The following is a 12,521-nucleotide window of genomic DNA, read 5'->3' as shown; positions in this document are numbered from 1 at the left end:
CACCACCGGGGAGGGCCAAAGAACTGAATCTTGATGTCAGATTTACTTTCTATATAATATATACTTAAAGCTTCCTACTTTCATCAAAATTCTTGAAGGCCAACTGCCTATTTAATTTTTAGTAATACATAGATACTGTCACTTAAACCAAAATATTTAGATTTTTTTCTCTGCCTTCATCTTTATCTTTTGATGGGCTATCACAGTTTCAATACAGAAACTGCATTTTCACCTAATTTAACCTTTTTATATTCACTTAAAAAAGACACTAATAAAAACAGGCACAAAATTAAATGGCTTCTTTACAGCAATTATAATCGCTGACTTTTTCTATAATAATTACTCCTACGTTCAAAATTATTTTTTACCAACCTAGGAATAATCAATGTCAACTTCTGATAGCTTTATTTGAAAAAATGCTATATAAAATGGGATTTAAGAAAAGATGGAGTAGGAGCTCTAGAAGACTATCATGAGAACAAAATGGATTAATGTGAGACTGGAGGTAATACACAAAAATTCATTTCTTTTCCCCAGAAAGGATCCAAGTTTAAATTTGTAGGACATACTTTTCTTAAACAACTACCATGCATTTTGTAAGGAAAAAAAAAAAAGTATTCTTGCTTGGTTAATTCTGTTTAAGTTAATTAAGTATATTTTATTCAATTAGAAATTAGAATAAAACTCATTATTTTATTCAATTAAAAATGTTTTGCCATTACATACACTTCAGCATATAAGGTCAATCAATTTAAGCAGCATTCATTAAAATGGCAAAAAACTGGGCCTCTCCGGTGGCTCAGCGGTTGGGCGCTGCAGCCTCTGCTACCTCTGCAGTGCCGGTTCGATCCCTGGCCGCCGGGCGAGGGTCCCACATGGAGTGCAGACCTCTCCTGCCACCCACTGTTCCCCTCAGCAGTGCACTTCGTCAGTCTGCCTGCTCTGCTCTCCACTCTAGCTCTGGTGAATTATCTCACCCTCCCACACTTCTGACTATACCCAGTGCTTATATAAATAAATAAATCTATTTAAAAAAAAAAAATTAAAAAAAAAAAGGCAAAAAACTGAGCAGCTTCAAGATTTGTGTCAATTCTATTCTTCAAAATTAGCATTGGTGGAGGACTATGGATGCATCAGTTGTAGGGAGTGGTGAATAGTATCTCAAAAGTGAACCTATACCTTTGAGTCATATGGAGTGTTCTTAATCATTGTTACCTCAAAAAAAAAAAAAAAAAAAAAGGGCATTATTTCAGAAAGACAAACACTACATTTTTTAAACTCCACTGACAAAGAATTACAAGAATCATTCTAATATAGGTCAAATTCTATTTGGTAGTAAAAAATGACAACTATGACCTATTTCAACTTATAGACAAAATATATCATATTGTGTTGATTTCATTACATTATTCACCATAAAATATCTAATGCGACAAATGTTTTCACAGAAGTTGTCCATAATAGTAAATGGACATTAAAATTAAGGAATAGGGCCTCCCCATTGGCGCAGCGGTTGAGCGCTGGGTTGCGAAGCTGCCCGCAGCCTCTGCAGCGCCGGTTTGATCCCCGGCTGCTCCCTGGACACCGGAGGAGGGTCCCACATGGCGTGCAGACCTCTCCTGCGGCCTGCTGCTCCCCTCAGCAGTGTACTTCGGTCCTTCTGCCTGCTCTGCTCCCTGCTCTGGCTCTGGTGAATTCTCTCACCCTCCCGCACTTCTGACTGTACCCAGTGCTCGAATAAACAAACAAACAAACAAACAAACAAACAAATAAATAAAAATAAAATTAAGGAATATTTACAAGTAAGTAATTTACCTAGAGAAGAAAAAAAAATTACAGGTCTCCCCAGTTTCCCACCACCTTCTTTTCTCCTTTCTTTTCTACTTCCCCAGCCCACTCTAGTCGGGACACTAAGGAAAGGAGATGGGAGCCACAGTCTTCCTGGAAGTCAGGGTCTTTGTTCATAATCTTCTCTCTTTCCATGCCCAAGACAGATAAGAGTTCATTCAGATTGGCCCTCTTCCAGACAGGAATTTTTTAAAAATTGTTATAAACCATCTAGCTAGAGAAAAGAAGAAAGGAAGGGAAAGATACAAGGAAAAAGAGCTACAGAAATAAGGAGAGAAGAAAAAGAAGTTCCTACGTTGTCTTGTCAGATTTCACAGAATTAAGGATGAGAAATCACTAATAAATATGGATGTCCATACCAAAGGTAGTTTTTTCTTTTCAATTAAGGAAACGGAAAAAAGGACCACATCTTTCATTTGAAACAAACATCTTTCATGTTTATTATACATGATTCCTATGATAACAAATACCTTTTTTATAGCAATTATAATAGAATCATCTTTCCAAACCTGGTCATGTAATTTTCCATGGTTTTGGGGAACTTTTCAAAATCAAAATCTCTACCCTCACTCTTTCTTCTCCCAAATTATGGATTTTATGGGTCTGAGAACAGAATTTTTTTTTTCTTTTTTTAATCTCAAGGTGATTCTCAGGTTTGATAATCATTGGTATAAAAAGTTTTATTACAACTGTTTTTTGTAAGTTGTTTCTGTACTTTATTAGAATCAGACTGGCTTTTCATATGTGTTTCAACTTTTCTTATTTAGTGCAACTTAATGCTTTATATGATGTTTACTAAGTCAAAAAAGGATACCTATTTCTTAGATAAAAACATAAACTGAAAAGCTATGTAAGTCTTTTTGAGTGAAGACAATTCTGAAAGTGTTAATGCAATGTAGGAAGGAAAAGAGAATCAGGCCATATATATAAAACAAAAATATTAAGCCAATAATAAATACTGAGTCCCCAATAGCTGAATATACTTGAAAAATTTTGTTGTTTATGAAAATAGGAAAAAGCCTGGATTTATATTCCAAGGGCCAAATGGTAATTATGAAATATTTATATAGCACACTAGAATAGCTCCTATCATGAACACTAGTTCTCTTAAATTGGTGTAGTCTTTATACTACCACTGAGTTTTAGTGAGTCTATTAGATATTAGAAGTATCATCCACCTCTATGTCACTATTTCTTTAGCTTCTAAAATTAGTATTTAATTAATTATGCAACAAACAAGATAAAAGTCAAGCCTAAAGAATTGTATCATTCATTACAAAAACTTCTTATTAGTTACAGATTTTGCACACTTTGCTTATGCTAAGAGTAATTAAAAATGAACGCTGCTAATAATAAACACTTACATAACTTAATAGAAACCAGACACTATTCTAAACTTTTTATATACATTAACTTACTTTAACTTTAAACAGTCATAAGAGATAGGTTACTATTATCAACACTTCACAGATAAGGAAGATGAATGCAGGTAAGTCACCTGAGCAGGATAACAAAATTATTAAGTAGAAAATCTGCTCTGAAAATAGTAGCCTACCTCTATAATCTGTGCTACTGCTCAGTGCACTATGATGTTTTTTACAAGGAGGCTACAGGTGAGCAGGGGATGAGAGACATGAACACAAGGCCATATTTCAGTTCATTCATCAAGTATTTTTAATGAATAAGAATTATGAGAGAGACAGATAAAGAAAATCTGCACAGGAACACAAAATTTTAGTTAAAAATAAAATGAATTGGGCCTCCCCTGGTTGCGCAGTGGTTGAGCGCTGGGCTGAGAGGCTGCCCGCAGCCTCTACAGCGCCGGTTAGTTCCCGGGCCGCCGGTGAGGGTCCCACCAAAAAAAAAAAAAGAATTTATTATATAAAATTTTATTTGTTAAAAATGAGAATAGAAAGAATATATTTCATTACATGCCTGAAAGATGCTCTCATCTAATATGACTATAACTCTGTACAGTATGGGCCATAACATAGCTAGCAGATTTCCAAGTCAAGTTTTGCTGAACTTTTTTCAAGGGATGTAAATTATTATCATGACATCCTTCACTCTAGAGCTAAACAAACTTTTAATATGATTCTTGCTGTTTCAAGTCATAAGATAAAGTATTGACCCTTAATAACCAATACTTTTTTGAGGATAGTATACACATGTTTTGGTCACTTCTGAAGAACTATGGGAGTCGTAAGTGTTCTTTACAAGTATAAACTTTTACTATGAGATATCCATTTACAATTGGTGACCTAAGACTTGATTCCTGATGTGGTTCAGAGCTCATAAAACAATGATGAGGGTGCCTCCAGTCTCAGTAGGAGTTACTATGTACTTAGGATCTATTGCCAACAGAAATACGGTGCCCCTTTATGTAGGTATGATCACTTAGGGACAGAAAAAGTCATTTACATTCTCAAATCAATTTATATTTCACTCCATTAGTTCCATATAAGAATCATGCCACAGAAGGATCCAAAGATACAGAACATATATAATCTCCTTTACGTAATGTCAGTCTCTGAAAAAGCAATGATGATTAAAAAAAAAAAAAGATAAAAGAGTATTGTCCTCAATTTATATTAGCCTGTGGCATACTTTCAGGTGGATATGAGGTTTGTGAGATTTAACACATCTGAATTACTAATACCAAATTGCCAAAGGATGATTACAAAATAGTATCTCAGCTACATGGTGTTCGCTTATAAGAGCTTCTTTTTTAAAAAAGACAATCCTGAGTATGCAAGTATGCAATCTGTAAAAAATTAAAAGTTAACATTTTAGATGACTGCTTATGGAAACAAATAATATTTTACTAACAAGACATTTTCTTTTTTTTTTTATATAGAGGCATGTTTTATTTTATTTTATTTATTTGTTTGTTCATTTTGTTTATACATGCACTGGGTACAGTCAGAAGCGCGGGAGGGTGAGAGAATTCACCAGAGCCAGAGCGGGGAGCAGAGCAGGCAGAAGGACCAAAGTACACTGCTGAGGGGAGCAGCGGGCGGCAGGAGAGGTCTGCGCGCCTAACAAGACATTTTCAAACTGGCATTGTGTTCCATGTATTAAGGGCCTGCTGCAACTTAAATACACTTTCTTGATATAAGAGCAAATGGAAATAAACTTTTCTGGAAGGCAATCTATCAATTTTAATCAAAAGTCTCAGAGCTATACATTTTCTTGAAATATAGTTCTTTTATGAAGAACTAGAAATTCAAAGATTTATTGCCAAAATATTCAAGAAACATTATTCACAGTAGTAAAAAGTTACATGGTTATTAAAAAAAATATTAGTATCCTCAACAAAACAATCGCCTATCCGTTATGGTAAGTCTTTCAATAATATGTGGTCATTGAAAATATTCTTTTCAAAATGTATTTTGAACTGGGAGATGTTTCATGGTAAAGGCAAAAGGTAAAGAATACATAACTATGGTGCCCCCTAGTGTGCAAGGGGTTAAGTCTTAGCACTATGAAGCTAGCCTTAGCCAAGGCAGCATGAGTTCAATCCCCAGCCAGGGAACTAACCCACATGGCGCAGTAGACTTCTCCCGTGTTGCCTGCTGCTCCCCTCAGCAGTGTATTTCATTCAATCTGCCTGTTCTGCTCCCCACTCTGTCTCTGGTGAATCCTTTCACCACCCTCCACAACTCTGCCCTACACCCAGCTCTTGCATGCATAAATAAATCTTAAAAAAAGAATACAGGGCCTCCAAAAATAAAGATCTCGGGGATGTTAACTTTGCTAGTGTGGGTAGCACTGATTAAGAACCTACACTGGAAGTTACCTTACAAACTACAATATGCATTCTTTCCATTCTAGTCTAATTAGCTCTTTTACTTCCTTCCTTGACAAGGCAAGGACTTAGAAACAATTACTCTTAGCCTTCTGACAATATTGTCAAGTACTTAATTCTGTGTGTTTATTAAATCCAACAAGGCATCATTGCTCTATGTAGTCAAAATGCATTTAGATTTCCTGCATACTTACCATTTCTATTGCTTTACATTCCTTTCTGTGCCTGTGACCTTTATATTCTGTTATCTTTTCCTTTTCCCTCCGAATATAATTTGTTTTCTTTAGTGTAGGGACTTCTGGTGGTATTCTTCAAATTTATCTAAAAGTGTCCTCATTTTACATTTTTCTTGAGAAATTTTTGCTGTACACAAACTTTCAGGTTGGCAGGCATTTTTCTTTACATATTAAAGATGTCATTCCACTATCGGTTTCCATCGCTTCACTGAGAAGTTGGCATCAGTCTAATTGTCTTTGAGACAGTTATTTTTTCTGTTTTTCTTTAAGTATCCCTCTTTGAATTTTATTTTCAGCAGCTTTATTATGATGTATGAAGGTGTGACTATTCCACCACCAGCAAGAGTCAGAGATCAGAAACAACTACCATTTACTTAGCACTAAGTTAGCTACTTTATCAAAGGATGTAAGATAGGAAATTCACTATGCACAGCATCTTAAACTCATTAGGAGGCCAAATCATTAAGCACCTGTATAGCATCTTGAATCTCTCCCCAACCCACACAAAGAATACACAGTTGCTATGTATCTCATCTACATAGACATGTGCTTTGTTTTCTGATAATTATACTGTCCTCTTTGCATAGAGGTAAGGTGGGTATACCAACTCAGTTCTCAGTCCAGATGCAATACCACAGATGGGGTTTCACAGTAAATTTAAGACATAACTAGTCTCTAGTCTATAACATTCCATATTTGTCTCAACTCATATTTTACAAAAAAATGGTACTGTGAGAAAGCAGATCATATTTCTAGGCAGGCTTAGGTCTGAGAATGAATATTCACATTGCAGATTTCAAGTCATTCATTATCTAGGTAGAAAGGTTTATTTAATCTATACCTTGATGTCTTTCTTCAATTTTGTAAAGTTTTCAACAATGATCCTTTCTAATATTTGCTTTGCTGCATTATTTTTCTTCTCTTTTTCTGGGTTTCTGAATAGGTTAAACTTTCTTCACCATCTCTCTCTAGTCTATATTTTTTCCATCATTTTGTCTTTTCATGCTTCCTTCTGTATTCTTTTCTAATAACATATCTAAGAGTTCACTAATTCTCTGTTAACCGTGTCTTAACTTCCAATCTATCCATTCTGTTAATTTTGGCAACCATATTTTCAGGTCAGGTCTAGAATTTTCACTTTCAATTGTTTTTAGTTCTCAGTTGAAGTTATCATCTTATCTTTCATCCTGTTAGCTATGTTATCTGTAAGTTACACCAGCCATGTTATTTTCAAGTATGTCTGATAGTGCCAATATTCAGAAAAATATCGAGTTGGTTTTGTTTCTACTGTCCATGGCTTATGCTGAATTTATTGATGCTATCCTTTTTCCTATGTCTGTTTTTCCCTACTGTGCCTGAGTTACTGCATTTACAAAACTGAAAACCATAAATGAAGTTCTTAGATGATTTCTTTAGAAAATCTTCTTCCATACAGGATTTAATTTTATATAATGTGGACACTAGGGATAAGGGTTGCCTCAATTTCATTTCAGAACAGGTAAGATTTGAAACTGAGCTGTAATCACTGTGATGATTTATCTTCTACTGGTTTACCCTACAGTCGTTTGGGGATCCAAACCAACGTGAGATCACCCATAAGGAAGTGAGCGCTAGACTACAATTCCTATCTCCCTATGAAATTACCGTAAGTGTTCTCAGTCATTCCACCAAAACTGACAAATGCTCCCAGGGGAAAAATAGACTCAAAAATCAGGGTCAAATTACTAAGTTGCATAATTTTTTTCTATTTTTTGTTTTCAAAATACATATACTCATTCCATGATTTCTAGTTCTACATGGAGAAGGATGATGCAAATCACCCAGTCTGCCATTACCAAAATGGAAGTGGAATAACAGAACTTTAAGTAAAATAAAAATGGAGTATATCAAAAGTTACAATGGAACTGGAACTCTCAGACATCTTAACGTACCCATCAAGTAAGAATTTTTTTTTCTTCCCCTAAAATAAAACTAACCAAGTAAGCACCTAAAAAGCTATTGCTCAAAAAGATGACACTAATGAACTAATGTTGACAAGATAGTAAAAACAATTATTTCTTCATATAACTTATGAAAAAACTTATGCTTGAAGAAATTTTTTTACATCTTAAAGGGATACTTTCCTGTTACAAAATTAAATGTACTTAAATATTCTTGTATATTTTGTAGAAAGCAGTTTCTGCCCCCAAAACAGCACTCTCCTTTACCTAGATCAGATTGTTTTCTCCCGAATACAATACCAAGCTCAGTGAATACTTATTGAGCTGCATATGATCATTAAGGAAAATAAGAAAATGTATACTCTGGAAAAATTTCCACTCTAGAGGAGAAAGAGAAAGAGACAAGGTGATAATAGCTAAAACAAAGGTATGGACAAGATACTAGGAGAGACATCACATCAGTACAACACTGTTCCATTAGTGATATTTCAATTGCTACCTAAAATGAATGTTTCCTTTGGTGATAAAATATTAAGCATAAAAGAAAATGCATGTGTATCAATTTACATCTTACTCTTAAAAAAGCACCTATGTCTACATAAAAATAAAATATTATGAGACAGCAAGGTATGAAAACTTACCCCATCTGGTAGTGCCCTCCAGCACACAGCACTAACAAATTCATTTGTGTCATCTTCTTTTCTATCTTTGTCCAGAACACTTTTGACTGTATCAAACTTAAAAGTTAACAAGGTCTTAGACAGTCCTTTATAGTACAGGTAAAGAGAGTTGTTCTCGCTTCCTAAAAAACAAACAAACAAACAAAAAAAACAAATAAGATCTCAGAATTAGGACATCACATTCACAAGGTAATTATCACCTGATAGTTAGTTATGATCAAAGATGACTAATCTTTTAATGATTAAATCTGAAAGACAAGAGTATTGAACTTCTCATGCAAGGAAAAGATTCCTAGAAGAAAAACATACTACACTAATCCAAATTAATAATCAATGCTAAATGATGTAGTAATATTGATAAATTTATGGCTGAGATTACCATATAAAAATCATTTACAGCAGAGGTCTAGAGAAGAACCAGAATTTTATTTTATTTTTTTTTTAAGATTTATTTATTTATTTATACAAGCACTGGGTACAGTCAGAAGCACGGGAGGGTGAGAGAATTCACCAGAGCCAGAGCGGAGAACAGAACAAGAACAGGCAGATTGACGAAATCCACTGCTGAGGGGAGCAGAGGGCATGGCAGGAGAGGTCTGCGTGCTATATGGGGCCCTTGTCAGCGGCCGGGAATCTAACCGGTGCTGCAGAGGCTGCAGGCAGCTTCACAGCCCAGCGCTCAACCGCTGTGCCACCAGGGGAGGCCCAGAATTTTATTATAGTAATAATCTAATCATGGTTAGTAAGACTTCCATCTAAAGAAGAGAAAGGGAATTATTCCACCACAAGGCAAATTTCAGTAATCTACAACACATTTCCCATTTCCTAATAAAAGCATTACTCTAATTAGGCAAGTAGTTTAGAAATCTATATTTTTTAGCAGTCTATCAGAATAGGATAATTATGTGAAAGATTTACTTAGGCAGGGCCTCCCCGGTGGCGCAGCGGTTGAGCGCTGGGTTGCGAAGCCTCTGCGGCCTCTGCGGCGCCGGTTCGATCCCCAGCTGCTCCCCGGCCACTGGAGGAGGGTCCCGCATGGCGCGCAGACCTCTCCTGCCGCCCGCTGCTCCCCTCAGCAGTGTCCTTCGGTCCTTCTGCCTGCTCTGCTCCCCACTCTGGCTCTGGTGAATTCTCTCACCCTCCCGCGCTTCTGACTGTACCCAGTGCTTGTATAAATAATAAATAAATAAACAAACAAAAAAAAAAAAAAAAAGAAGGAAGCCTTTAAAAAAAAAAAAAAAAGATTTACTTAGGCAGAGTTTAGAGTCAAATATATGTGTGGAGAGCCACTTTTACTGAATAAAGGCCAAGTACTTGAAAGTACTATTGAAGGTTCATATATTCAGAAATTAGATAGATATATGAGAACATCAGAACAGAACCAAATTTTATTTTTCTACTTTTGATTTAAATTTGTGTAAGTCAGCAACAATAAAAGCCCTACCAAAATAAATTAAGACTAAACAGACTGTTTAAGAGAACACAATATAGAGGAAAAAGAAAATCAAACCTTAAGAAGACAAATGATGCTTCTATATTAGGATAATAGCAGAAATTAGTATTTTCTGTCTTCTATATAATTTCTAGGGAAATTATTATAATGGAGAACAACTATAAAACTTATTCAACTATCCTCAATAAAGGAGAGAAGGACTAATGCTTCTTCCAGTACAACCTGAGGAAAGTTCAAAGTGTTCAGGCATTGAATCCATTTTGCTGCCTTTTGAGTGACTTCTAGAGAACATCCTGTTTTGGTAGGTAGACTATTTCTATTGAATGTAGTATCAGTGACAGATACCTGTTAAAAGGTCTAGGAAAAGGCAATTACACTCACCACAAGCTATATAATCTCCATTGGAAGCGAGACCTACAAAGTTTTTTTCATTGATATGCCCCTTGAAGGAACGCAGACAGTATGGTTTTCCTACATTCCACAGCTTTAGTTGGCTGTCTGTTGAGCTGAGGTAAAAACAAAGAGTTAGAACACATTTAAGATTTTATGGAATGAAACTCATCACTACTAATTAGAGCTAATGCACTCTGTTGGGTAAGAATGCAGATTGTCCAGCCATACTAAGAATGTTTCCTCCGGCATTAATTTGCTTTTGGGAAAGCTATACAATTTCTCTGGTCTCAATTTTTTCATAAATGAAATATGAGATAGAATGAGTCCTATCTTACAGAATTAGATGAATCCTATGCGATATTGTGAAAATTAAATTAATTCATTTAAAATGTTTTCAATAGTAACTATGTTTGTAGGAAGTGATCAATAAACACTAGGTATCAATACCACCACTCTGCCACCATCAAACAATGAGACTTTTATAGGGACTTGTGCTTAATTCCAGAGAAACATTTGTTTCATTTGATTTATTTTCACCAGTAAATGTTATATATTTTCACGCATTAGTTAACCACAGAAAGGTAGCATAACATGAATGGATTAATGGTAAATGAAGTAGTATGTCCTACTGAAACAATATATAAATGAAGCTTTTCTTTAAACAAAAAATAGTTGAATATAAAGACCACTGATCATTCTACCATATACAAAAAGTCTAAGAACATGAATAACACCCTATTTTTATTTTTCTCTGTATTTGTTATAATAAATGGAGCATACCATACATTAATTTTGCAAACTACTCCTCCCTCATTCAGCAATTTGTTTTACCTTTGCTCTGCAAAATAAATATATTCAAGGTACCACAGATAGGAAATAGTAGAGCTGTCTTATTTCAAAGCCAAATATCAAACTTTAAATACTTCTCACAATTTTTCAACATTAATTCCTATTCTTAGAAATTTATGTCATTTTAAGCTCAATGTTGCATTTAATATCCCTTTCTGTCAGAGAGAGAGAGAGAGAGAGAGAGAGAGAGAGAGAATGTGTGTGTGTGTATACTTTAGTCCAAGAAGCCAGAGGTTGCAGCAATATATATATATAGAAACTTTTTAAAATTTCTACATATACTTGAGGATGAATTTGTTCTAAATATGTCTAGGTTTCAAGTACATCCATGATAAGTGTCATCATGATTTATAAAACCTAAGAAAAAAGTTGGTGGAAATACAAACATATCCACATTAACAAGGTCAATTAAGATATTCAATTTATATTAAGAATAGACAGACTACAACTACATGGATTTAATCTGAGTCAACATTTATTAATCTGAAATGGAAGAAAAATATTTTTGTCACATAACCCATCATCTATATTTGAATCTGAATAATATTTTAATGATTTATCACCCATTTCACTCTTAGATAGGATAATTTTTGACAGGTTACCACATAACTTAGACATGTGAGCCAATTACCTATATTACTTCCCCTTGGAAAACTCAGTTCCCACTTTCTTTATTCCTCTTTTTTATACTACTACTGTAATGTACATAAATATATACTAACATATTAGTGGACTTTAATAAATAATATACTTCTCATTCTATTGCACCAAATATGTTGTTTCTCTCTAAGGAAAGGCAGAGGCTGAAATATAATCTGAAGTTCAAATGTTTAAAGTGGATACATTAAAAACTAATATTATCAGGATTTTATTTATAAATAGACCAAATATACTAGTATTTTAATCAGGTAAGTTATAAAAATCTATTATTTAACAAAAACTGCATACATCACTGTACTACTATTTACATAAACCCATGGTGATATTACCAACTGGTAAATGGTGACAGAGTTGTGTGGTAAGCTCAACCTCTGAAGAAATACTCACGCAGAGACAATTTCCTCACCACTCACAAATTTTGCATAAGACACTGCTTTTCGGTGTCCTTTGAATACCATGATTGGCTGTTTAGTGTTACGAAGATCATAGTAGTGGACACAGTGATCTAAAACAAAACAAAAAGAAAAATACAATAATGAAGAAAAGCAAAGCTAATTTTAACTGCCTTTGATACTTTTCACTGAATGCTTCACAATGTCAAACCTATAATAACTAGAAAACTAAGGACTATGACTCATTTTCAAAGATAAGAAA

The 12,521-nt window shown here is 34.6% G+C and overlaps 1 protein-coding gene across 1 annotated transcript in view; it reads right to left on the bottom strand.

The window, feature by feature from the left end:
* COP1 (COP1 E3 ubiquitin ligase) overlaps positions 1-12,521 on the bottom strand; it is a gene marked incomplete at both ends in the record, with an annotated part of 171,437 nt that overhangs the window by 35,267 nt on the left and 123,649 nt on the right. The window contains 3 exons of the mRNA XM_084250064.1: positions 8,474-8,634; positions 10,347-10,471; positions 12,255-12,372. Of these exons, the coding sequence (XP_084106190.1) occupies positions 8,474-8,634; positions 10,347-10,471; positions 12,255-12,372 (404 nt within the window). The remainder of the gene's footprint in view (positions 1-8,473; positions 8,635-10,346; positions 10,472-12,254; positions 12,373-12,521) is intronic.

The sequence above is a fragment of the Talpa europaea genome (genome assembly GCF_964194135.1).
Source record: "Talpa europaea genome assembly, chromosome: 12".
Lineage (NCBI taxonomy): Eukaryota > Metazoa > Chordata > Mammalia > Eulipotyphla > Talpidae > Talpa > Talpa europaea.
The sequence above is the reverse complement of the archived record's forward strand: the minus strand, read 5'-3'. Positions and strand labels throughout refer to the sequence as shown.